Source organism: Pelophylax lessonae (assembly GCF_965119305.1).
Source record: "Pelophylax lessonae genome assembly, chromosome: 8".
NCBI lineage: Eukaryota > Metazoa > Chordata > Amphibia > Anura > Ranidae > Pelophylax > Pelophylax lessonae.
In genome coordinates, this window is record NC_138775.1 from 102,890,212 (window position 1) to 102,918,052 (window position 27,841).

Consider the following 27,841-nt stretch of genomic DNA (forward strand, 5'->3'; position numbering starts at 1 on the left):
GAGGGCAAATCCTTCTGGTCCAGAACTGGTTAAAACAAGTCAAAGCCGATATACTTTTCTATCCATTTGCTACTGCTTGCAATATGAGAATTAAAAATAATCAATGTTGATAGAGAGAGTAAAGTTCCACTTTAAATTATGACCCCAATCATGATGCTGCTATGAACCCAAATGGGCTGTTTGTCTAGACATATCTTTTATGTTAATTATTTTTCTTTTAACTTTTCAGGACAGGTGCTCATCCAGATGGCTGAAAGCTGCAAAAGTGCAAGTGCTGGACTTAATGTAGTGGTAAGAGGTATTTAATTGTAGAAAGCAATTGTAGAAAATTGTTTCTAAAAAAAAAAAAAAAATCCCATTATCTTATTTTATCAAGAATGTCTGTTTGATTTTCTAATTGTTAGTGGGGTCAAATCAGCATTTGTTTTCAATGGCAAAGACAGGAAATTTCAAAGGAGCAGAATGGAAATTTTTTTTGAACAAACTAATTTCTAACAGTGAATGTGATTTTCTTTTGGGAAAGTCCATTCTCTCCAAAATCGAACGTTAAAAACAAACATTTTTTGAAGTACTTTCAAACATTCGTCAAGCCATCAAATGTACTGATGAGAATTTCCAGACAACTATTTGTATGAAACTCTTCTAGTGTATGGCAAGCTTTAGGCTCTTTAAATATTTTTATATATACAACAGTCAGTAGAGTTTGAGTATTTGCAGACATATTCAATCTATCAGAAGAGGCAGGAAGAGGACATGGAAAATCGCTCCAAGCCAAGTAAAAATTGTGATACTGAAGTTCGACCTCGGTAATCTAATTTGCATCATTGCTTTTGTCAATATGATCATAACTTCTACCTTTGAAAGGTCAGTGTAAGCCTCCCTTGTGTAGACGTTCAAAGCCTTGAGACTGCTGATTGCTGACACCAATTTGAATGTGATGTCAGCAGACTCAGAACTGTCACTCAAATGACACTCTATAGTGTTTCTCATTGCTCTGCTGATGGCAGCAACATAAAGGTTATGTAGGGAGGTATAGGGAGGGAGAAGGGAAAATGCTGGGCCAACATAAACTGTAAATAGATGCTGTCAAAAGAGGAGAGGACTTTAACGGGGAAGGGGTAGAGAGGGCTGTCATAAGGAATTGACTCTTCCTGAGTACTCACATTTTCTAGCAAGTTCAAAGGCATTTTGCAAGTAAATAAAAATCAATGTTTTGGGGAAGAAGTCCCTTGCAGGTTAGCATTTCCAATACCTGATATTTCTCAAATTTTATCTGCAATTTTTTAGGTTGAAAGGGTCTCTTTAAGCATGAATTGCCTGTCATCAGTAACAGCAGTTCACACTTCAGTTGCAAACATATATGCAAACAGATTCTCTGCATACTGTTAGCATAATAGGATTGTATGTAAAAGGCAGTAATTCAGTTGTTAGTTGAAATTTGATCTTTATCTTGAGTAATATTCCTTAAACAAACTTGTACAAATGAGACAAATGACCATTGCTGACATTTCTTTATGTAAATGCTAGTTCTCTGGCTGATATGCTGTTGTAATGGCTTCAATACTTTCTGACTGAGATCAAGTATACAGACTGGCAGTTCTGATGTTACTGAGACCTTCCTAATATACTGTAAATGTTTTCAGAAGGCAGACATTTCCAGAAAAAGGTCAACAATGACAGTCTGTACATTTTGTAAGTACATATTTTTACAAAAAAAAAACAAAAGACTTTATTTCTATATATATATATATATATATATATATATATATATATATATACATATATACACAGTAGCTCACAAAAGTGAGTACACCCCTCACATTTTTGTAAATATTTTATTCTATCTTTTCATGTGACAACACTGAAGAAATGACACTTTGCTACAATGTAGTCAGTGTACAGCTTGTATGACCGTGTAAATTTGCTGTCCCCTCAAAATAACTACACACAGCCATTATTGTCTAAACCACTGGCAACAAAAGTGAGTACACCCCTAAGTGACAATGTCCAGATTGGGCCCAAAGTTTCAATATTTTGTGTTGCCACCATTATTTTCCAGCACTGCCTTAACCCAGTTGGGCATGGAGTTCACCAGAGCTTCACAGGTTGCCACTGGAGTCCTCTTCCAATCCTCCATGTCGACATTACAGAGTTGGTTGATGTTAGAGACCTTGTGCTCCTCCACCTTTTGTTTGTGGATGCCCCACAAATGCTCAATAGGGTTTAGATCTGGAGACATGCTTGGCCACTCCATCACCTTTATTCTTAGCTTCTTTAGCAAGGCAGTGGTCGTCTTGGAGGTGTGTTTAGGGTCGTTATCATGTTGGAATACTGCCCTGTAGCCCAGTCTCTGAAGGGAGAGGATCATGCTCTGCTTCAGTATGTCACAGTACATGTTGGCATTCATCGTTCCCTCAATGAACTGTAGCTCCCCAGTGCCGGCAGCACTGATGCAGCCCCAGACCATGACACTCCCACCACCATGCTTGACTGTAGGCAAGACACACTTGTCTTTGTATTCCTCACCTGGTTGCTGCCACACACACTTGACATCATCTGATCAAAATAGGTTTGTCTTGGTCTCATCAGACCACAGGACATGGCTCCAGTAATCAATGTCCTTAGTCTGCTTGTCTTCAGCAAACTATTTGCGGGCTTTCTTGTGCATCATCTTTAGAGGCCTCCTTCTGGGACAACAGCCATGCAGACCAATTTGATGTTGTGTGTAGAGTATGGTCCCCCACCCCTTCAACCTCTGCAACAAGTGCTGGAAGCACTTATACATCTATTTCCCAAAGACAACCTCTGGTTATGACGCTGAGCACATGCACTCAACTTCTTTGGTCAACCATGGCGAGGCCTGTTCTGAGTGGAACCTGTCTTGTTAAACTGCTGTATGGTCTTGGCCACCCTGCTGCAGCTCAGTTTCAGAGTCTTGGCAATCTTCTTATAGCCTAGGCAATCTTTATGTAGAGAAGCAATTCTTTTTTTCAGATCCTCATAAAGTTCTTTGCCATGTGGTGTCATGTTGAACTTCCAGTGACCAGTATAAAAAAGTGAGAGCAATAATACCACATTTAACACACCTGCACCCCATTCACAGCTGAGACCTTGTAACAGGTGGAGGGAAAATGGCTAATTGGGCCCAATTTGGACATTGTCACTTAGGGGTGTACTCACTTTTGTTGCCAGCGATTTAGACATCAATGGCTGTGTGTTGAGTTATTTTGAGGGGACAGCAAATTTACACTGTTATACAAGCTGTGCACTCACTACTTTACATTGTAGCAAAGTGTCATTTCTTCAGTGTTGTCACATAAAAAGATATAATAAAATATTTACAAAAATGTGAGGGGTGTACTCACTTTTTTGAGATACTGTGTATATGTATATATATATATGTATATATACTGTATACATACAGTGCTCAGCATAAATGAGTACACTCCTTTTGAAAAGAAAGGTTTTAATCAGTATCTAAATGAACAATTTCCAAGATTTTGAGTTTATAGAACATTTGTTTAGCTCCATTACATGAAAGTAAGGTTAATCTTATAACTTAGATTACAAAATCTTCAGTTTTACTTAAATTAGTTGACGCAAAAATGAATACACCTCACAACAAAAACTATTACATCCAGTATTTTGTATGACCTCCATGATTTGTAAGGACAGCACCAAGTCTTCTAGGCATGGAATGAACAAGTTGGCGACATATTGCAAAATTTATGTTTTTCCATTCTTCAAGAATGACCTCTTTTAGAGCCTGGATGCTGGATCCTCATAGATGTTCGATTGGGTTCAGATAAGGAGATATGCTTGTCCACTGAATCACTTTCACACTGCTCTTCTTCAGAAATGCAACAGTGGCCTTAGATATGTGTTTTGGATCATTGTCGAGTTGGAAAAGTGCACTACAACCAAGGACACTGAGTGATGGTAGCAACTTCTCTTTCAAAATAGAGCTGTGCATCTGTGAATTCATGATACCATCAATGAAATGCAGCTCCCCGACACCAGCATTACTCATGCAGCCCCACAGAAGGACACTGCCACTACCATATTTCACTGTAGGCACAATGCATTTTTCTTTGTACTCCTTACCTTTGCAACACCATTCAGTTTTGAAGCCAGGAGTTTCAAAAACATTAATCTTAGTCTTATCACTCCAGCGTACAGAGTCCCAGTAGTCTTCTTCTTTTTCAGAATGGGTCCTAGCAAATTCTAGGTGGGCTTTTTTGTGCATCGGCTTTAGGAGAGGCTTCCTTCATGGACGACACCAATGCAATGCCATTTTAAAAGCATCATGGGCCCCTGGGCAAAGTAATGCATTAGGGCCCCTACCGGTTCGCATCAGGTGTGCCCATCACAATGCCCCCATAGATCAGGTGTCCCCATACATCAGGGTCACAGTACCTATATCACAGCAGCCGTATATATCAGATGTCCTCATCACAGTGTCCCCTTACATCAGGTGTCCACATCACAGTGCCCCCATACATCAGGTGTCCCCATCACAGTGCCCCCATACATCAGGTGTCCCCATCACAGTGCCCCCATACATCGGGTTTCCCCATCTCAGTGCCCCCTTACATCTGGTGTCCCCATCACAGTGCCCCCTTATATTAGGTGTCCCTATCACAGTGTCCTCATACATCAGGTTCCTCATCACAGTGTCCCCATAAATCAGAGTTGTGCCCTCCCTTCACCCTTATACTCACAGATCACAAATGCTGTTCCCACCTGCAATGAAGTCATCTCCTTCTTCCTGAGATGAGTTCTCAGTCTCAGTGCCGGCCCTCTTTCTTTTCGCATGAGGGAGGAGAAATCTGAATCCTCTGTCCTGCAGAAGCTAGCCGCTGCTCCTTCCAAATGAGATTGCAGTTGCTCCTATCAAAGAAGAGCACCACAAGTGGCCAAATTACCTGTGCACCCCCCTTTCCCCAACACAGCGCCTGCCAGTCCCCCTTGTCCTGGCCCTGATCATGGGGTCCCCATGCACCTGGGGCCCCTGGGCAGTGCCCAGGTGTGCCCAAACATTAAGACGGCCCTGCACCCATAGTGTCACGGGAAACAATCACCCACAGTTTTGCTTTCTACTTCTTTAGCTAACTGCATTGAACTTGCATGGTGATTTTTTTTTAACCCTTTTCATCAGAAGACGCTCCTGTCAAGGTGCAAACTTCCATGGATGGCCTTGACATCTCTGTGAGATGGTTGTAGTTCCATCTTTGTTATATTTTTGTATCACTTTTGCTACAGTATTCTGACTGATAAGTAAAGCTTTGCTAATCTTCTTGTAGCCTTCACATTTCTTGTGTAAAGAACTTATTTTCTTTCTCAGGCCTTGTGACATTTCTCTTCCATGTGGTGCCATTGCTGACAGCATGAAATGGGAAGGGATTTTCTTTGTTAAGTAGCGCTCTTTTATAATCAACTGTCTGCTGGACACCTGTTTTATGAATAATTAGACTCATAAATGGTATAAAATTATGGTATAGAACAATGTTTCTCAACTCCAGTCCTCAAGGCACACTAACAGGCCAGGTTTGAAAGAAAACTGAAATACATCACAGGTGATATAATTTGCTGCTCAGTGATTGCAGTATTCTAGTCTGCATCTCCCCAAGGTAATACTTAAAATCTGGCTTGTTAGTGTGCCCTGAGGACCGGAGTTGAGAAACACTGGTATAGAAATAGGAGTCAAAAGAATTTGGGAGAAACCAGCCCTGTGTGTATATATCAAAAAGGAGAGGAGGGGAAAAGGAAATTGTCTTATCCCACAAAAAAATGGGCCTTTAAATGGTAACTCCCATATGGTAAATAAAAGCAATACAAATATTTTTTAGATTAAAAAAAAAAATACAGAAATATATTTATTAAACATACAAATACATATACATGGCCTAGTTAGAGACAGGGTCACACGTAGGGAGAACCTATAGTATTTTGTTTCATAGAATTACATAGAAAAACTGCAGATATAAAGTATGCCAACATGTTTTGCGGTGTAGGTAATCCGCTTCTTCAGGGCTTTTTTTCCGCATATATTTTACAGATGTCCTAATGTATACATATAAAGAAAGAAAATATGAACAATACACAAAAAGGTGTTGTTCCCACCTTTAATGCGTTACCCAAGATGCACAAAAATTAAAAAAACCCTCCAGGCCAACTTATTATCTCTGGGATTGGTAGCGAGCATTATTGTGCACGATTATCTCCGTCCACATGTGGAAAACCTACCCACTTATCTAAAATATACTATCCACTTACTCAATATCCTTGACGGCTTACATTTGGATACCAACACGTTATTAGTGTCCATCGATGTGGAGGTCCTTTACTCTAGTATTCCCCATTCCTTGGGCTTAGCCATGGTAAAAAGATTCCTCAATAAGAGGAGCAATATTCATCAGGAATACACTGGATCTATTTTGGAACAGCTTGAATTTATTCTGAATCACAATGCTTTTCTGTTCGACTGCTCCTACTACCTCCAGGTGCAGGGGTTGGCTATGGGGACCACGTGTGCTCTTTCTTATGCCAACCTGTACCTGGGGGGGGTGGGAGTGGTTAATTTTTTACCAATGAGGACTTATCTATGTACTTCTAACATGTATCTATGTGGCGGAGATACATTGATGACATCCTCATCTTCTGTACGCAATTAGTTGAATTATTATGTGAATTCGTGGAAAAACGTAATATTAATGCTTTCAATTTGCCCTTTACCATCAACATTGATGTGAATAAGGAGAAGTGGGAGAGGTAAATGGCGCTGCCTAAAAATGTCTAATAAATGACTAAGTAAGGTAAGTGGAGGGAATCAGATCCAAGAATCTGTCACTCAATAAATCGGGTAGTGCAGGATATTTTATAACAATGAATATCAGGAAAGAGTGGGTAAGATAAGCACAGGGAATCGGATCCAAGAATATATCAGTTAGAGGTCACGGAACAATGAATTGAAAAAAATATAAAATTATTCATACCAATAAATAGTATATATTTAAAGTGCTGGAAGTGACCAGTGACTCAGGGTGAATATTGGTAAAACCAATGGTATGGTAAATTATATCAGAGGTGCTGCAGTGATAAATGTGCTAAGGTTCGGATCCAAAAGGGATCAATATAAAGGGATAAAGTGACTAAGTGTTAATAAATAAAGCTGATTGAGTTTACACCAAATTAATTGTGTGAAGTGAATTATGACTTAAATATCCGCATCGCACTTTAAAGTGCACTGATGACTGAGGACTCCTGATGACGTCAATCTGACAAAAGGCGTAGAGCGTCACTGCGCCACTTCCTGCCTCCGTGGAATGCACTTCTGGTTGCGTGGAGCACACTGTGTTCTGGAAAAGCTTCACCGCTACAGCGGACCAGCACACAATTATCTGCTTTACTGCCCTGTATACAGCTTTGTTTGTGAGTACTTTTCTAATAAAATCTTTAATTTTAAACCAACGGTACTACACTATATGAGCCTCTTTTCCCCATACATATACACCCGGAGTATTCTTGGATTTAAAGTGGCCACGCTACACAAAGGAATTATGGGATAGGATACTGCAAAGCCTTAGAGTGCCATTTCCAGCCCGGATTACAGGTGTGCTACCCCTGTAGGGGTTAGGATTTCTAGTAAGTGCAGTCCTGGGAGTGAGGGGAGCACCTCTGACCATCACACCGACCACACTTGGAGAACCCTAGAATTGGTCTACAGCACCACTAGTCACCTGCATATACCTCTTTTGGAACTGTGTTTAGTTTTCCAGCCCTGGATCACCCTTATGTGCGGCCTGGAGGATTGGACTGTTCTGTTTGTGCGATTCCATCCTTATAGTCGCGCTGTATCCCTTATAAGCACATAATCACTTTATATGCAATTTGGATAATTATTTATATCACTGTACTGAATATTTTGTTCTTGATTTCAGCACTTTAGCGCTAGTTCACTTTAAAGTGCGATTCGGATATTTAGGTCATAATTGACTTCACACAATCAATTTGGTGTATACTCAATCAGCTTTATTTTTTAGCACTTAGTCACTCTATCCCTTTATATTGATCCCTTTTGGATCCGTAACCTTAGCACATTTATCACTGCAGCACCTTTGATATAATTGACCATACCATTTGGTTTTACCAATATTCACCCTGAGTCACTGGTCACTTCCAGCACTTTATATGTATACTATTTATTGTTATGAATAATTTTATATTTTTTCAATTCATTGTACTGTGACCTCTAACTGATATATTCTTGGATCCGATTCCCTGTGCTTATCTTACCCACTCTTTCCTGCCATTCATTGTTATAAAATATACTCCACTACCCGATTTATTGTATTACCTTTAAGTGACAGATTCTTGGATCTGATTCCCTCCACTTACATTACTTAGTCATTTATTAGATTTTTTAAGGCAGCGCCGTTTACCTCTCCCGCTTCTCCATACTGCACTATATATCCCTCCCGGAATATAGATAGGAGGTGGGCTGCAGCCATTTCTATTTCTTTTTCTTTTTATCACACATTATCGGTTTTATATCCTAGCGCGGATTTTTTCTTTCTTTCATTGATGCGAATAAGTTACCATTTCTAGACCTTATGATTATCAAACAGCAGGATGGCTCTGTGGTTACTAGGCATTTCAGGAAATCAACAGCAGGGAATTCCCTGCTTCATGCCCACAGTGCCCATCCCCGCCATCTCATTAGAGGTATATCTGTGGGTCAATACCTATGGATACAAAGAAACTGTACCAGCGATGATGATTTTAAGCTACAGGCCAAGGCTCTGAAGGCCAGGTTTCTCCAGAGGGGCTATAGCCACAGAGCACTCAAAAGGGCCTAAAGAAAGACACTAGAGAACCCCCTGAAGAGGTGAAGATTAGACCCATTATTAAATGCAATAAACAACATAAAGAAAAAACAAGTGTCCTGCAAAAACATTGCCACCTTCTCACCCAAGACAATGTTATTAAACACTTCTTTGATACAGACCCACGGATGACTTTTCGAAGAAACCGAACTTTTAAAGATATTCTCACATCTAGCCACTTTGATAGAACCCGGGGGATTGGACCCATGTGGTGACTGTCCCCGGAGTACCTATCGATGTGGCCGCTGTGACTACTGCCGATATATACGTGTAAGTAGAGACCCACAGACGGTTGGTCCAAAAACTATGCGATACAAACACTTTGCCAACTGTGAGATTAGAGGCGTTGTATATTTCTTAAAGGGGGGATGCGACGCCTTTTATGTGGGGAAAACAAAAAGTATGGTATGGCAACGTGTGAAGGAACACGCCGATGATATATGTGACAGAATCCCTGAAAGTCCTATTGCAAGGCACTTTGAAAATTGTCATTTAGGTAATCTGGATCATTTAAACTTTGTAGTGATTGACAGGATACATCCTAAACTACGGGGTGGGGACTTTGACAACGCCATCCTATTGTCTAAATCCAGGTGAATTTTCACACTTGGGGCTGATGTACCCCCTCCCCCCCTCCCCTTTGGGTTATGATAGGGTTCATCCACTGTGAATCTTCTCTGTGGGATTTCGGTATATATCAAACTATGTATTTATTATGCTGAAATTGTATTTAGTCAATAGGGTTTTTAATGTTTTTTGTTCACACCAAATATTATTTCCCCCTTTTTTTTTTATTTATTTTTTACTTTTTTTTTTTAGCATTTTCGGATGTGCCATAGTTAGGTCTCTCTTGGTCTTCCCATTTGGGGAATATTTTTTTAATTATACGATACAAAAATTTGTTATTTGACTTCCCCCCTCTGGGGGGTTATTTGCTTTCCCCCGCTCGGTCTGGCAGGGATGACCATTTCCACCTGTCTACTAAATATGGCTAACTGGGTTCAGCTATACAATAACAGTGTGCTATCTATGACCTATGTGACTCGGATTTTTTATTCTGACTGCTGTTTTTTTTTTTTGGGGGGGGGGGGTGCTGTGGCCCCATCCTGTACGGGTGCTGTGGGCCCATCCTGGCCAAATGAGCGCTGGGTCCGGTACTATGACCCAGAGTTGGGCGGTGTCTATCCAGGTGCCTTTTGGGTGTGCTTCTCTGATTGGGCCGTTGGCCACCTGCGACGCTGGGACGGGGCTTTGAAGCAGGCCCATATGTCTCCGCTATGAGAGAGACGGATGTTTACTCTCTGCCCCCAGGAAACGTAATTTCCGCACAGGGACCAGGAGGCAAATCTATGTCACTTCTGCCCGGAACTTAGGAACTGATGTCACGCCAGGATGCCAGTGACCTCTGGCCGTGTGACTCCACCCATGTGGAGGCGGACATTGTTTCTCTATACGGTTGTATATAGTTTTATGTGCGCCCTAGTGATATATCCTTTTGATTACTTAATCATGCAGGTAAATCCAGCTGTCATCAATTTAAGACCAAATGAGAGAGAGCCCCCACCAATGCCGCCCAGGGTTCATCCCCTCTTTCCTCCCAGCATGGCTGTATATAAGAGGGTTCCCTCGGTGGCCAATCGCTTGCCATTTTTTGGTGAGGTCTTGGGAGACCCAGGCATCATGCTGCCTGGTTCCCTTATCTTTGGACCTGGTTGCCCATTCACTTATGTGAAGAAGGATATGATCTCTTACCTCTGGTGTTGGTAAGATTTAATTTGCCATCCACCTATGTTAGGTGGATTGTCTTTGCTCATGGACTTCTTGCAACCAGCTATTAAAATTTTGATCTAATCCACCTTCTTTTTCCCCCTGTTTTCTTCTTTTCGGTCTCTGTTTCCATTCTTTCCTTTCTCTCCCTTCACTCTTTCTTTATTCCACCCCTCCCCCTCCTTCCCCCTCCTTTTCCTCTCACTCTTAACTTTTACTTGTCTCTTCATTATTTCTTATATATTAACAGGGTGAGGTAACAGATCCTCTGCCTTATAGCTGGGAGTCCATCACACTCTCCAAAGGCACCTGACGCATACAGATTATGATCTCCCCTTAACTGAGACACATCCGACAATGCTGATTCCTGTGATTTTCTCCTCCCTGGTTTCTGTTAGGTAATTTTCAGCTTTCCACTCCCCATATCTCCCCTTCACCCCCCTCCACTTTTTTTTTCTTACACTTATTGAATGCACTAGCATGTTTTTCATACATGTTTATATATATATATATATATATATATATATATATATATATATATATATATTTTTTTTTTGTGTATTGTTCATTTTTTCTTTATTTATATGTATACTGTACATTATGACATCCGTGAAATATATGCGGAAAAAAAGCCCTGAAGAAGTGGATTACCTACACCGCGAACATGTTGGCATACTTTATATTTGCAGATTTTTTAATGTCCATTTATTTATAAATACTATAGGGGTCCCCCTATGTGTGACCCTGTCTCCAACTAGGCCATGTTTATGTATTTGTATGTATAATAAATATATTTCTGTATTTTTTTTTAAATCTAGAAAATGTTTGTATTGCTTTTTTTTACCATTTGGGAGTTACCATTTAAAGGCTCATTTTTTTGGTGGGGTAAGACAATTTCCTTTTCCCCTCCTCTCCTTTTTGAAATAATTAGACTCACCTGCAGTTGAATTCTTGTTAATTAGGAGTTTGTTGTCTAAAATTTAGCTTTGCTCCTAAGACTTTCATTGGGGTGTGCAAATTAACAAATCTTGGTTGCAATCAATGGCCCACATTAGTGGGAGTATTTTGTAGCATAGTAACCCATGGAACAGTGGTCTCCAAACTGCGGCCCAGGGGCCATATTTTGCCCTTTGCTTGCCTTTATATGGCCCTCAGGGGAACTATTTTACCAACTGACACCAATGATGGGGCACCATTTCTCCTACTGACACGATCAATGTGTCACAATTCTTCCTTTGATGGCACTATTTCTCCCATTAAACCAATGATGGGGCACTCATATCGGGGCATTTTCTATTCCTGATGGCCACAGTCTGGCCCCCTTAAGCATGAAGGACAGTAAATTGGCCCTTTGCTTAATACGCTTGGAGACCTCTGCCATAGAAAATGTTAAATCTGAAAGTAAAGGTTTTCTGACAAATCTGTTGGAGTGTACTCACTTATGCTGAGCACTGTATATATATTTCTGTTCATTCACCAGTAGAATCTTTGGTACAACATTTTTTAGGTGTCACATGTCTAGGTCTGCCCTCTCTGCACTTGGCAGCTTTGTCACTAGTGTGCCCCTGCTGCTCTGAAGGAACACACTAGTGATGTATCAGTAATCTCTTACATATAGCTCATACACTACATGTATGAAGTGCACAGTTTACAGGTATTTGATAAGTATAAGTGCTTTTTTTTTTATTCAAGATTAAAATGTTTCTTTTTTTTTTTTTTATTTTTTTTAGTTCCAAACATTACATGGTGAAATTGTGCAACAAATAGATAAGAACACCAAGTTGGACATGCAATTTATTCATGTAAGTTTCTTGTATCAGCATCTTCACTTACTGTACCTTTTCATTTCTGTTCTTTCATCTGCCAGGGCCTGCGTCAGAAAAAATGCAGCTTAGGCAGCTACCTTAGGGCACCAGGATAGGGGGACAGTAAAATCCAAACCTCCAGCCACACAGGGCTTCCTGCCCTCCCAACCTGCTTTGTGGTCCCACATTCCGCACACCATATCCTTGGCTGGCTTCTCTCTCCTGTCCCATGAAGCAGAGCTCAGTCCTGGAACCCCAAGGACAGCAGTACCAGCATACGGTGGCTGGAGGACAGAGGGTGGGGTGGGCGTGTACAGCAGTAGCAGTGTGGGGTGACTGGAGGCCAGGTGGTGGGGGCTGCAGCTGTATCAGTGTGGGGTGGCTGGATCAGGGGGGTAAGAATGGGCTAGCAGTACCAGCGTGGGGTGGCTGGAAGACAGGGCGTGGGTTAGCAGTACCAGCGTGGGGTGGTAGGAGAACGGTGGAGGTGGGCTAGCAGAACCAGCCTGGGGTGGCTGGAGGATGGGGCGGGGATACAGCAGTAGCAGTGAGGGGTGGCGGGGGGCCAAAGGGATGGGGGGCTACAGCAGTACCAGTGTGGGGCGGCTAGAGTGGGGGGGGGGGTGGGTTAGCAGTACCACTATGGGATATCTGGAAGATGTGGGTGGGCAGGAGAACTGTGGTGGGGGAATTGGCTCACAGTACCAGCATGGGGAGGCTAGAGGATGGGAGAATGTGTGTGTGGGTGGGGCGCCAAAATGTACTTTTACCTATGTAGACAAAAATCCTTGCTTCATTTGTAGGGTACTACCTCTGGTAAACATGGTGTCTGACCCTACCCACCTTCACCAACAAGTGACAAACGACTGGTCAAACTCACACTGCACTTTCACCAAGCTGTGAAAATGACATCCTCAGCCTCATGCTGCTCAAACATTTTCCAGCTTGGAATACCACAATTTAAGTGCCAACTAGAATTAGTTAACCACAATGTTAGCCTGTTAAACTGCCACCAGATATTTTTCGGTAAGATCAACCATCACCATAATGATTATGACTTTTTATAAATTTCTGTAATACACACTGTGGTGACAAACAGGAATATTTAGTGATTTACAATATAGTAGCACTCTTTCAAGAGCCAGTGAGTCTTTAAGTTCTAGTTTAGTGCATTTGGGATAATGTTAACCATGTAAGAATATTGTTTATTAAGGTTGGTCCAAGCATGAGTTTGGGCCGAAGATTGGCTGTTCGCCCCCTTCGGGGAACACCCAGATTTGCAGGGTGTTTGGCAGGTGTTCACCCCGCCCACCGCCCTGCAATTCACAGCGCTTTGCCCAATCAGGGCGCAGTAAAAGCTGGTTGTTAAGGAGTGGGGCCGGGAAGCCGGTCCTTAACAACCAATGATTTATCAGCTGTCAATGGGCTTCCCTGCTGACAGCTGAATAAAAAAAAAACATTTGCCGGTAAAAAAAATGGCGTGGGGTCTCCCCCCCAAAATCCATATCAGACCCTTATCCAAGCATGCAGCCTGGAAGGTCAAGAAAGGGGGGGCGAGCGAGCACCCCCCCCCTCTTGAACCATACCAGGCCCCATGCCCTCTACACAGGGGGGGTGCTTTGGGACGGGGGGGGGTCTGCCCCCTGCCCCAAAGCACCTTGTCCCCATGTTGATGGGGACAAGGGTCTCTTCCCCACAACCCTGGGCTGTTGTTGAGGGGGTATACGGGTTGGGGGCTTATCGGAATCTGGAAACCCCCTTCAATAAGAGGGCCCCCAGAATCTGCCCCCCCCCCCCGATGGCCGCCGGCCACTCGCAATCTCCCGCAGCAGAGAGAGAAGGACAGACGGCTGATGTGAACACAGCCATCTGTCATTCTCCCTGAAGTGATCACAGAGGCTATGTGATCCTGCTATATAGGATCGCATGTCTATGTGATTACTTCACAAGCCACGCCCCTCCACAGTTAGAATCACGCCCCTAGGGATACATTTAACCCCTTGATCACCAGTACAGTTAACCCCGTCCCTGCCAGTGTCATTTTTACAGTAACAGTGCATATTTTTAGCACTGATTAATGTAGTAATGTCACTTGTACCCCCAAAAGTGTTAGGGATCCGATCTGTCTGCCGAAATGTCGCAGTCCTGCAAAGAAAATCGCAGATGGCCGCCATTACTAGTAAAAAAAAAAAACAATAAAAATGACGTAAATCCCGTAGTTAGTAAATGCAATAACTTTTTGCGCAAACCAATCAAAATATGCTTATTGCGATTTTTCTTTACTAAAAACATGTAGCAGAAAACAAATTGGCCTAAAATTTTAAAAAATCTAGATTTTTACATTTTTTTTGAGAATTTAGTATAAAAAAAATGTGAAAAATATTGCTATTTTTTCAAAATTGTCGCTCTTTTTTTTTTATAGCGCAAAAAATAAAAATTGCACAGGTGATCAAATATCACCAAAAGAAAGCTCTGTTTGTGGGGAAAAAAGGACGTCAATTTCGTTTGGGTACAGCATCGCATGACCGCGCAATTGTCAGTTAAATTCATGCAGTGCCGAATCGCAAAATAGGGCCTGGTCATTGAGCAGCCAAATCCTCCGAGGCTAAAGTGGTTAATAAAGGAATTCTCAAAAACTGTCTCTCCCCACAATCACAGCCCAAAGTTAGGGGCATGTGGCCTGGTATGGTTCAGGAGGAGGGGGACCCCACACAGTTTTTTTTTTCTTTCTTTTTTTTTTTTCAATAGCCGGTTGCCGGCAATTGCAACTGCGATTCAATTTAAATGTGATTTGACTTGTTTTTTTTTCTTTAGAAATGTCATTTTTTTGCAGCAGCATGTTCTATATATGCTACAGATTTGCCACTTTACAGGTAGACTAAGAGGACCCTCCAGGCACTATATTTAATGGAATTTCTTATTTTTATTATCTTTAAAATCACTGCTCCTAAAAAAAAATTGGCACTTTTGATTTCTCATGTTCGGCTCCCATAGACTTCAAAAGAGTTCCCTGTTTGGGAGTTCTTTGCACTAAGATAAAAAATCTTCAGTGTTCAGCAGCCCCCCTAATACTTATCTGAGCCCCCTCTCGAACCAGCGATATGCACGAGTCCCTTAGCCATTCTGGGTTCTCCCTCTTGATTGGCTGAGACACAGCTGTATCGTCATTGGCTCCCACTGCTGTCAATCAAAGTCTTTTAACCAATCAGGAGAGAGAGGGGGCAGGGCCAAACTGCTGCTCCATGTCTGAATAGATACAGGGAGCTGCACCTTGGCTCAGGTGCCTCTATAGCAAGCTGCTTGCTGTGGTGGCACTCAACAGGAGGGAGGGGCAGGAAGCGCCAGCGAATGACCCTAGAAGAGGTGGATCCAGGCTGCTCTGTGCAAAACCATTACACAGAGCAGGTAAGTATACAATACTTGTTATTTTTAAAGAAAAAACAAAAACAAGACTTTAGTATCACTTTAAGAGTGATAATTAAAGCGGAGTTCCGGGCACAGATCTCATTTTTTGATGAACATACCCCCGAGACAGTCAGGGCTAGCACATTCCACAATGGCTAGCCTCTGATCTGTCGCGGTTCGCACTTACCTGCAAGAAGAAATACTTACTTTGAAAATTTCTTCCACAGCGTTCCCATCTCTCTTGTGGGCAGCTGAAGCCGGCGCGGTCCTCTTCGGTGTCTTCTTCGCGTCTTCTTCTCCCAGAATGCGCCGCACCGGCCCCTCTCGTCGCTTCCGGTGCGGCACCGCATTCCTCCACAGCTTCTGGGCATGCCCAGAAGCTGTTTAGCAGGGGAATGCGGCGTCGCCCGGAAGTGACGAGCGGGGCCGATGCCGTCGCATTGATTCCTGGGAGCGATGACGTTCAGCTCCCAGGAATCATCGCGAGGCAGGAAGTGACGGGGTGAGCCTCGGCGCTGGAGGAGGAAGTACCCTGAGGTGAGTATTTACGATCTTCTATTACAAGGTGAGTGTACAAAAAAAAAAAATATAACTATCCAATTCCTTTTCAGGTTATGTGTAGCTAGCGGAGGGGCACAAAAAAAAAATACAGATTTTGTGCCCGGAACTCCGCTTTAAAGTAGAGTTCCACCCATTTTTACAAGTTGAGCTGTATGTAATCCCCTTCAAATATGCTTTTGGCAATGTAAACTATTTTTTTTTTTTTTAAGGAAATACCTTTTATCTTCTTTATTAATCTGCACTACCGGGTCCTCCTGCTTTCGGCGATTACGTCACTTAGCGATTCGAAAGGGCTCCTGGGACAAGTATCCCAGCAGCCCTTGCAATGCGCCTAGTGATGAAATCTCGTGTGACTTCCAGCTCTCAGGGATGTATTGCATTCAGTCTGTGCTCCGCCCCGCCTCTGCCCCGCCTCCTCTCAGTGACTGAAAGCATTACATCCTGTAAATCTCACTGAGAGGAGGTGGGGCGGAGGCGGGGCGGATGCTGGGCGGAGGCGAGGTGGGGCAGTCTGTCGGATGCATTATCCGACGATAGACAGAGTGGAGGAGACAGAATCTAATGCCAGATTCTACCTCGCTCTCTGCACTATCTGCACTATCGCTGTACGGGCACATTAAAGGGGCACTCTCACCGCACGGGGACACTGATGTAAAAGAGAACTCTCATGGGGACACGGATGTAATATATGAATATTAAAGGGGAACGCTGACTGGAACATTAAAGTGGAACGCTGACTAGAACATTAAAGGGGAACGCTGACTGGAACATTAAAGGGGAACGCTGACTGGAACATTAAAGGGGAACTCTGACTGGAACATTAAAGGGGAACGCTGACTGGAACATTAAAGGGGAACTCTGACGGGAACATTAAAGGGGAACTCTGACGGGAACATTAAAGGGGAACTCTGACAGGAACATTAAAGGGGAACGCTGGCTGGAACATTAAAGGGGAACGCTGACTGGAACATTAAAGGGGAACGCTGACTGGAACATTAAAGGGGAACTCTGACTGGAACATTAAAGGGGAACGCTGACTGGAACATTAAAGGGGAACGCTGACTGGAACATTAACCACTTAAGCCCCGGAAGATTTTACCCCCTTCCTGACCAGGGCCTATTTTGCGATTCGGCACTGCGTGAATGTAACGGACAATTGTAACGGTCATGCGATGCTGTACCCAAATGAAATTGACGTCCTTTTTTTCCCACAAACAGAGCTTTCTTTTGGTGGTATTTGATCACCTGTGCGATTTTTTGATCATGCGCTATAAACAAAAAAAAGTGACAATTTTGCAAAAATAACAATATTTTTCAAATTTTTTATATGAAATTCCCCCCAAAAAATGTAAAAATCTAAATTTTTTAATATTTTAGGCCAATTTGTTTTATGCTACATATGTTTGGTAAAAAAAAATCGCAAAAAGCGTATTTTGATTGGTTTGCGCAAAAGTTATTGCGTTTACTAACTAAGGGAAAGATTTTTGTCATTTTGTATTGTTTTTTTAATGAGTAATGGCTGCGATCTGCGATTTATTTTGTGGGACTGCGACATTGCGGCGGACAGATCGGACCCTTGACTGACATTTTTGACACTTTTGGGGTTACCAGTGACATTACTACAGTAATCAGAGCTATACATATGCACTGTTACTGTAAAAATGACACTGGCAGGGAAGGGGTTAACTTTATTTGAGAGGGAGGGGTTAAGTGTGTCCCTAGGGGTGTGATTCTTACTGTGATTGGATGTGGCTGTGTGTGTAACAGCACAGATCTACGGTCCTACATAGCATGATCTGTGCTGTTACACAGGGGAAAATGACAGGCGGCTTTGTTTACATTAGACGCCTGCCTTTCTCCCGCTGTAACCGACGATCGTTAGTGACCGGCGGACATCGGGTCCTCCGGTCACTCGCGCGGGGGGTCTGTGAGCGAGCGGGAGCGTGCCTCCAGCGCCGCGCGCTCGCTCCCTAGACCCTCACAGGCTAGCGGTGTAGACCTACGTCGCTTTGCCTGTGAAAGGCTGACTGCCATGTAAATCATCGTTAGGCAGTCGGCAAGTGGTTAAAGGGGAACGCTGACTGGAACATTAAAGAGGAACTCTGACTGGAATATTAAAGGGGAACGCTGACTGGAACATTAAAGAGGAACTCTGACTGGAATATTAAAGGGGAACTTTGACTGGAATTTTAACCACTTGCCCACTAGGCCTATTTTTGACATTTGGTGTTTATAAGCTAAAATCAGTTGTTTTGCTAGAAAACTACTTAGAACCCCCAAACATTATATATATTTTTTTAGCAGAGACCTTAGAGAATAAAATGGAGATTATTGTAATATTTTTTATCACACCGTATTTGCGCAGCGGTCTTCCAAACGCAATTTTTTTGGAAAAAAATCACTTTTTTTAATTAAAAAATAAGAATCCAGTAAAGTTAGCCCAATTTTTTTCCATAATGTGAAAGATAATGTTACGCCGAGTAAATAGATACCCAACATGTCATGCTTCAAAATTGCGCACGCTCACGGAATGGCGACGAACTTTGGTACTTAAAAAACCCCATAGGCGACACTTTAAAAATTTCTACAGGTTGCCATCTTAGAGTTACAGAGGAGGTCTAGGGCTCAAATTATTGCTCTCGCTCTAACGATCACGGCAATACCTCACATGTGTGGTTTGAACACCGTTTACATATGTGGGCGGGGTTTCCGTGTGCGTTCGCTTCTGCGCACGAGCTAACGGGGACAGGACACTTTAATTTTTTTTTTTTTACTATTTATTTTATTTATTATTTTTTATTTTTACACCGTTTTAAAAAAAAAAAAAAATTGATCATTTTTATTTCTAATACAAGGAATGTAAACATTCCTTGTAATAGAAATAGGCACGACAGGACCTCTTTTTTGTGAGATCTGGGGTCAAAAAGTCCTCAGATCTCACAAGTATACTAATAAAGATAGAAAGGAAAAAAAAAAAATGACAAAAAAAAAAAGGGACCTTTAAGCCGGTTGCTCGGCAACGACGTTTGCCGTCGCTCCGGTCCTCCAAGACAATAGAGTCGAGTGAGGGCAGGCTTGCCCTCACTCGACATCCTGTCTGTGAGGATCCGGGACCCGATCGCTTTCCCCGCTGCCGGCGGGTCCGGTAAGCGGGGAAAAGGACCGGGACGTGGCGGGAGGGGGGGGTGCACCCCTTCCGCCATCCCGGAGGGTGATCTCGCGGCGAATCCGCCGCTGGGACCACCCTTATCGGAAAGCCGATCGCCTGCAGTTTAAAAAAATACCAGGGTTATGGCAGCTATCTGCTGCCATAACACCGGTATTTAGCTTTAAACTCAGGACGTATATATACTATGGGCCGGTAGGGAGGTGGTTAAAGGGGAACTCTGAATGGAATATTAAAAGGGAACTCTGGCCAGAAAAAATAAAGGGGAACGCTGTCTGGAATAATAAAGGGGAACTCTGAGCGGGACACTGATGTAAAGGGGTACTCTGACAGGGACACTGATGTAAAGGGGCACTCTGACAGGGACACTGATGTAAAGGAGGACTCTGACGTCAGAGTGCTCCTTTATATCTAGTGTGTCCCTATCAGAGTCCTTCTTTACAGCTGTGTCCCCATCAGAGTTCCCCTTTACATCTAGTGTGTCCCTATCAGAGTCCTCCTTTACATCCATGTCCCCATCAGAGTGCCCCTTTACATCTAGTGTGTCCCTATCAGAGTCCTCCTTTACATCCATGTCCCCATCAGAGTGCCCTTTTACATCTAGTGTGTTCCTATCAGAGTCCTCCTTTACATTCATGTCCCCATCAGAGTGCCCCTTTACATCTAGTGTGTCCCTAGCAGAGTCCTGCTTTACATCCATGTCCCCATCAGAGTGCCCCTTTTCATCTAGTGTGTCCCTATTAGAGTCCTCCTTTACATCCATGTCCCCATCAGAGTGCCCCTTTACATCTAGTGTGTCCCTATCAGAGTCCTCCTTTACATCTGTGTCCCCGCCAGAGTCCTCCTTTACATCTAGTGTCCCAGCCAGAGTATCCCTTTATGTGTCCCGGTCAGAGTACCCCTTTATGTGTCCCGGTCAGAGTTCCCCTTTAATATTCCAGTCAGAGTTCCCCTTTATTTTTTCCGGTCAGATTTCCCCTTTAATTTCCAGTCAGAGTTCCCCTTTATTATTGAGGTCAGAGCTCCCTTTTATTATTCAGGTCAGAGTTCCCCTTTAATGTTCCAGTCAGAGTTCCCCTTTAATGTTCCAGTCAGAGTTCCCCTTTAATATTCCAGTCAGAGTTCTCCTTTATTATTTATATATTACATCAGTGTCCCCATGAGAGTTCTCCTTTACATCAGTGTCCCCATGCGGTGAGAGGTGCCCCTTTAATGTGACTGTTCTGTAATCAGATAATATTCTGCCATTTCTCACTATGAATCTCCCATAAGAATAATCCGTTCTGTCCCGTACATGCATTATTCCACAGGATGCTTGTCTGTAAAAAACGCAAAATGTCGTCAGGCGATTTGCAAGGGCTGCTGGGATACATGACGCCGCTATCCCAGGAGCGCTTGCGAATCGCAGAGTGACGTAAGCGCCTATAGGCGGCCGGACCCGGAAGTGCGGATGAATAAAGAAGAAAAACGGTATTTCTCTAGCGCTCATTGACAGACGTAGTCCTCGGTGATACACCACCTTCGGGTTATGTTGCCTCCACAGGAGCAGGACTAGACAGGAAATTAAAAAGCTCTGGCCACACCCCAGGGGCAGTCCCAGAGGGTATATCCTCTCTCTCTCTGCCTCAGCAAATCAGTTATTTTCTGTCTAGTTAGGAGTAAGGACCTAGATACCTTGCTGGGATCTTAGGTCCTGGCAAGAATTTTTTTCTTAAAGGATTTTTTAGACAGCTTTTTTTTTTCTCCAGTGTTCCTGTGAGATCTTCAAGCAAGAAAGCTGAACTGGGCGACGGGCTGGATGTTGAGATCCGGTGGTCACCCCAGTTCAGCCTACGAGCGCGTGCAGGCCATAGCTCCGCGCTGGGTCGGCCGCGACAAAGTCCCATTAAAGGACTGTCCACGCGAGTTAAACGTCTCGCTGAAACGCCAAAGACCATGAGTCACGGCGTCCGTATCGGTCGACAGCCCTCCCGCCCCGGTGGAGAGGGGTACTGTCAGGAGTTGGTGCCCGCCTGGTTCCGGTATGGTGAGTAGTATGTTCCCCCTTTCCCCCTGACGGGTTTTGTGGTGAACGCGGGCCCCTCTCTGTATGGTAAGATAGAGTCCCTTTCTATCCTACAACATGACACAGATCCTCCTACTTTGGTGTGTGATTTTATGTGTGCAAAAAGCCAGGAGGCTTGGTTTGGGAGCTAACAATCTAATTGTATACATGTTTTAAAGATGTAATCTGTGGCATTCTGGGAATCTTATGGGTTAAGAATAAGCTACCTACCAGTCAGAAGCCACGGACATGTAGACTGCCTTCCTAATCAGATCTCCAGCTATTAGCAGGCCTCCCGAACGGCCATGCGGTCCGCCAGGGCCGGTACCGCCAACCACGCCATATCCCCATGCAGAGAGAGTGTTGTGTGCCCTGCAGCACACCGCTATTCAGTACGGGCCGCCGCCATTTTTTTTTTGCTGGATCGCACGAGCCGCCATTTTGGCGTAGCCTCGTGTCTCCAGCATGGGGGCGGCCATGTTTGAGGTGATCCAAACACCTCGTGGAGCTTGGGGGAGGCGCCGGAAGGCGTACAGAGGGGCGGAGCCGCCTCCTTTTTTCCTGGGCAGCCAGCCAAAAGACTTCCTGTTTGTCAAGACAGCGCTGTAACCTGTTGCAGTTAAACTCTGAGCATCAAGTGGTGAGCCTGGGGGTCTATCTCTCTCTCTTTCTCGATCGATGGGGATCCCTAGCAGGTAACACTAAGGGGCTTTTGTGGCGCTGGGGGTCGAAAAAAAAAAAAAAAAAAAAAAAAAGTTTTATTTTTGAATTATATTATCCAGGAAGTAACTGGAATTATCATGGACCCTGCCACACATATTCCCCCACCTGTTTCCCTCGAGGGGGCCACGGGACCCGCCGGTGCACAGAGTATAGAGTCATTTACAGCAATTTTGGAGTCTATGGTGGCTCGGGTGGAGGCGGCCTGTCAGGGACGGGGGTCAAGGAAGCGACCCCCGCCTACCCCTATACCATCTGACACCTCTGACTCAGATTCAGAGGTGGTCACGGCAATTGCAGGTTCCTCTGCAAGGGCTGTTATCCCAGGTAAAGCCCCCTCAGACAGTGAGGAGGACGCTTCTTCTCCTGCTATTATTCAGGAAGAAGCATTGGTGGACGCACTAGTTGTGGCAGTGCAGGAAACCTTAAAACTTGAGGCTTTACCGGCAGAGGCAACTGAAACAGAGATTCCTTTTGGTACTAATAAGCCCATCAAGACGATGAAGGCTTTTCCTGTACCTAAATGTTTCGGTAATCAGATTAAAGGAGAATGGGAGCATTCTAAACGTACCTTTACTATTTCCAAGCGTATTGCTAGACGCTATCCGTTTGAGGAATCCATCATTAAGAAATGGACGGTACCACCAGTCGTGGATCCGCCTATTTCCAGGCTGAATAAAGCCACGGTTATTCCAGTGGAGGACACTTCGTCCTTTAAGCATCCGGTGGATCGAAAGATGGAAGCAGAGTCCCGCACCATCTTCTCTCTGATAGGGTCAGCTTTTAGACCAGTAATTGTTATTGGTCTAGTTTCCCAGACACTTACGGAATGGGCGAAAATGGTACGCCAAGATCTTAGGGGAAAAGATATTCCCCAGGAGACATCTGATTTGATGGAACAGATTATACAAGGGCTACAGTTTATCTGTGACGCAGCCTTGGACACTACTCCCTTATTAGGGCATGCATCTAAGACAACGGTGATCCTCAGACGTGTGCTGTGGTTAAAATGCTGGTCAGCTGACCTAGGTTCCAAAAAGACCTTGACAAATCTCCCCTTTCAGGGGAATCGTCTATTTGGGGCCAACCTAGATGAAATCATTAAGGATGCCACTGGGGGCAAGAGCACTTTTTTGCCACAGGCTGCTAAAGCTAAGGGACCTCGCAACAAGCGAGGACCTTTCTTTACCGCCCATAAAGGGCGCCCGGCTGGTACTAGCGGGAAAGGCAAGACTCCTCCAGGAGGGTTCAAGAAGGGGACCAACCCAGCCAAACCCGAAGCAAAGGAGTACACAGCCTGAAGGTGCGCCCCCACCCGGTTCAGGGTGGGGGGACGTTTTCACCGGTATTCAGGACATTAGATCGAGCATCAACCACTACTACCGGTGCGATTCTTCCCTTCCAACATTTAAGTACTACAGGAAGCGGTAGTTACCGTTCCCTGAATAGATCTTTTCCTTTACCTTTTCCCAAGATTAGTCCCGATACCTCACAGGAATCGGATCTGGTTGACCAGATAGGCCAAGTAGCCTCTAGTCGGGTGACTTCGGTCCCTGAGGTTCAACCAGAAAAGATCACCCTTCCTGATAACTATCAGGTATCTGATAAATGTGGGGGAACAGAAAACGACCAGACTTTCTCGGATGGTCGGGGCCAGATACCTCTAGGGACGCCTGGTTCAGATTCAATCAGCGCCAGTGGTCCTAGAAATTCTAGGCTGGCCTCCTCAAGCCGGCCTGGCCGACTTGGACATGTTAGTCGTACACGTTCCGTGGGAACTTCGTCTCAGGGAGTGTCTGTGGTCTCAAGGACCAATTTACCATCATGCTTTACAGTCGCTGGGTTTAATGGCCTGGCCATTGAGACCCAAGTACTGAAGGACAGAGGTTTGTCAGCTTCAGTCATTCCTACCCTTATTAAAGCAAGGAAAGCGACTTCCAGCAAAGTCTATTATCACACATGGAAAACTTATATTGCGTGGTGCGAATCTTTAGGATTTCCTCCACGTACCTATTCGGTGTCTCGAATATTGGCCTTTTTGCAACAAGGGGTTGAGCAGAAGCTAGCCTTGAGCACCATCAAGGGTCAAGTTTCAGCATTAGCAATCTTCTTTCAGAAGCCTTTAGCTACCAAATCCTTGGTGCGGAATTTCATCCAGGGGGTGCGGCACCTGGCTCCTCCAGTCCGCGCGCCCTTACCGCCTTGGGATCTTAATTTGGTTTTGTCGGTTCTACAGAAACCTCCCTTTGAAAACATCAGGGAGATTCCCTTGCTTACTTTATCCCAGAAGGTGGCCTTCTTGGTGGCTATTACTTCTGCTCGCAGGGTGTCAGAACTGGCTGCATTATCATGCCAGTCACCATACCTAGTGATTCATAGGGATAAGGTAGTACTTAATCCTAAGCCATCTTTTCTTCCCAAGGTGGTTTCAGATTTTCATCTGAATGAAGATATTGTACTACCTTCCTTGTGTCCTCAGCCTAAGCATCATCGGGAACATGCGTTGCATTCCTTAGATGTGGTTCGGGCAATCAGGGTATACCTGAAAGCTACGGAATCATTCCGTAAGACGGATTCACTTTTTGTGATCACGGATGGCCCCAGAAAGGGTTTGCCTGCATCTGCCGTGACCATTGCCAAATGGATTAGACAGACGGTGGTACAGGCTTATTCTATTAAGGGTCAGAGTCCTCCGTTCCCTGTTAGGGCGCACTCCACTCGAGCGCTCAGTACTTCCTGGGCCTTTCGCCATCAGGCGTCAGTGGTCCAGGTATGTAAGGCGGCCACCTGGTCGTCGGTACATACCTTTACAAAGTTCTATAAAATTGATGTGACGGCATCGGCGGATGCCTCATTTGGCCGCAAGGTTTTGCAGGCCGCAATTTGAGGAGACCGGTGGTCTACCTCGAGGGTTTTTTCTGTTTGAAAAAAAAAAAAAAAATTTTTTTCTCTTTTTTTGTTGAGTCTCATCATTAAGGATGAGCATTGTAAACTTCTAGTTGGCACCGGTTGGGCCTTCTAGATTGGGATTTGATTTCCATTTTCCCACCCCTCAGTTGTGATACTGCTCTGGGACGTCCCGAAGGTGGTGTATCACCGAGGACTACGTCTGTCAATGAGCGCTAGAGAAAAATGGATTTTTGTAAAATCTTACCGTAAAATCCTTTTCTCTTAGCTCATTGACAGACGTAGTCCCCGCCCCTCTGTTTTTTGAGTTGGGTTAAAATCTCTAAAGACTGCTTTTTCACATAACTGATTTGCTGAGGCAGAGAGAGAGAGGATATACCCTCTGGGACTGCCCCTGGGGTGTGGCCAGAGCTTTTTAATTTCCTGTCTAGTCCTGCTCCTGTGGAGGCAACATAACCCGAAGGTGGTGTATCACCGAGGACTACGTCTGTCAATGAGCTAAGAGAAAAGGATTTTACGGTAAGATTTTACAAAAATCCATTTTTCCTTACAAAAAAAAATAGTTTGCATTGTGTGTGTCTCTATGTCTGACTCTTTCTCTCTTTCTGTCTCCTGCACTTGTGTCTTCCTGGAGGCGGGGAAGGGATATAGAGGGCGGCAACTTCCTCCTCAGCCGACGTCTCTATAGCAACCTGTACTATGCCTGAAGCATAGTACTGCCCATGTGCGGGTTTACCTGCTGCATTCTGGGTAGCCAGAAGGAACAGCAAGCAGGAAGAAGGTCACTAAGTCTTACACTGCGGCTTCAGATGCCCTTAGTAAAGATGGCAACGCACAGGCAGCAATATTAAAAGTAGGATTTTTACTAAACAAATACACTTTTCAACTCATAAATATACAAATAGCGGTTTTGTCAAGCGAGATGTATTAATATTAATGGGCTATTTTTGTTTAAAAAATGATTCTGAGGGTGGAACTCCGCTTTAACAAAGTCCTGGGTTCTGTGAGTTCAGCAAAGTCAAGTAAATGGGCATAAGATGGATGTGTTGGCTCTCTTAAGCTGATTGTAAAGTCTCGTTTTAAAAAAAATAAAAAACAAACATGTTCTACTTACCTCCTCTGTGCAGTTGGTTTCACACAGAGCAGCCCAGATCCTCCTCTTCTCAGGTCCCTCGTTGCTTCTCCTGGCTCCTCCCTCCTATTGAGTGCCCCCACAGCAAGAAGTTTGCTATTAGGGCACCCAGGCGAGCTGCAGCTCCGTGTGTCCATTCAGACATGGAGCTGCCGTTCGGCCCAGCCCCCTCTCTCTCCTGAATGGCTCACTGACTTTGATTGACAGCCGTGGGAGCCAATGGTGCCACGGCTGTATCTCAGCCAATCAGGAGGGAGAGTCCCAGGATGACTGAGGGACTCTTGGACATCGCTGGACAGAGAGGGGGTACAGGTAAGAATTAGAGGTGCTGGGTAAGCTGGTACACACAGAAAGCTTTTTATCTTAATCTTAATTAAGATAAAAAACCTTCCTGACTTTACAACTCCTTTAAAAACAAATCTTGGTGGATGTTCTTTGTTTGATGGTAAAGGAAAGCTCCAGACTACTGAGGCAGTCTCTCTGTCGTTGTTGCTGAGGAGGGTGTTGACAGAAGTGATCTGACCAATCAAGAGGTCTGAGGAGTGGCCGATGGGATGTCACAGTCATTATGATCATGCAGCTGCCAGTCCCTTAGATACAGTTTTTTCATGTAATAATATCTTCACATACCAACAGGGTACATTCTGGAAATTTGTATATTATTGTCCAGCAAGAGATTACCTTTTTATTTAATACAAATATGATAGGTAGTAGATGCCTGTTTCACCTAGAAGATGAAATGGGCCTATCCCACCCCCTTTACCTTTCATAATATAGTTGTGTTTGGGATTGAAATTGTGCTAATTGATACAGGTAAATTAAACATGAAAAGGGATCTGGAGATGCAAAGTTAGCTGTATTCTGGAGTTCTTCTTTAAATTTGAACTCTATGGGTAGGAATGGCCAGCCAGGAATATGTATTCTGCTATAGCAAAGTGGATATAGGAGGGGTTTTGGGACTTTAAATGAGGGCCATGACATACTATAGTCATAAGCCCCCATCCCTGAATCTAAAATTTAAAAGGAAAAGGTTTTGGACACATAGCTGGTAAAGTGGTCAAATGCATGATGGCACATTTATTCTTACATATATATACAGATTTAATGATGGCGTAATATAATTATAATTCACATATACAGTGCCTTGCGAAAGTATTCGGGCCCCCTTGAACTTTGCGACCTTTTGCCACATTTCAGGCTTTAAACATAAAGATCTAAACCTGTAATTTTTTGTGAAGAATCAATAACAAGTGGGACACAATCATGAAGTGGAACAAAATTTATTGGATATTTCAAACTTTGTTAACAAAAAAAAAATCCCAAGGAGCACTCTGCAAGCGATAATAGAAATGGAATGAGTATCAGACCACTGCAAATCTACGAAGACCTGGCTATCCCTCTAAACTTTCAGCTCATACAATGAAAAGACTGATCAGAGATGCAGCCAAG

At 43.9% G+C, this 27,841-nt stretch overlaps 1 protein-coding gene across 3 annotated transcripts in view; it reads left to right on the forward strand.

Moving 5' to 3' along the window:
* BAIAP2L2 (BAR/IMD domain containing adaptor protein 2 like 2) overlaps positions 1-27,841 on the forward strand; it is a 218,273-nt gene that overhangs the window by 124,749 nt on the left and 65,683 nt on the right. For all 3 annotated transcript variants that reach the window (XM_082264876.1, XM_082264877.1, XM_082264878.1), the window contains 2 exons: positions 230-291; positions 12,383-12,454. In XM_082264876.1, the coding sequence (XP_082121002.1) occupies positions 230-291; positions 12,383-12,454 (134 nt within the window). The remainder of the gene's footprint in view (positions 1-229; positions 292-12,382; positions 12,455-27,841) is intronic.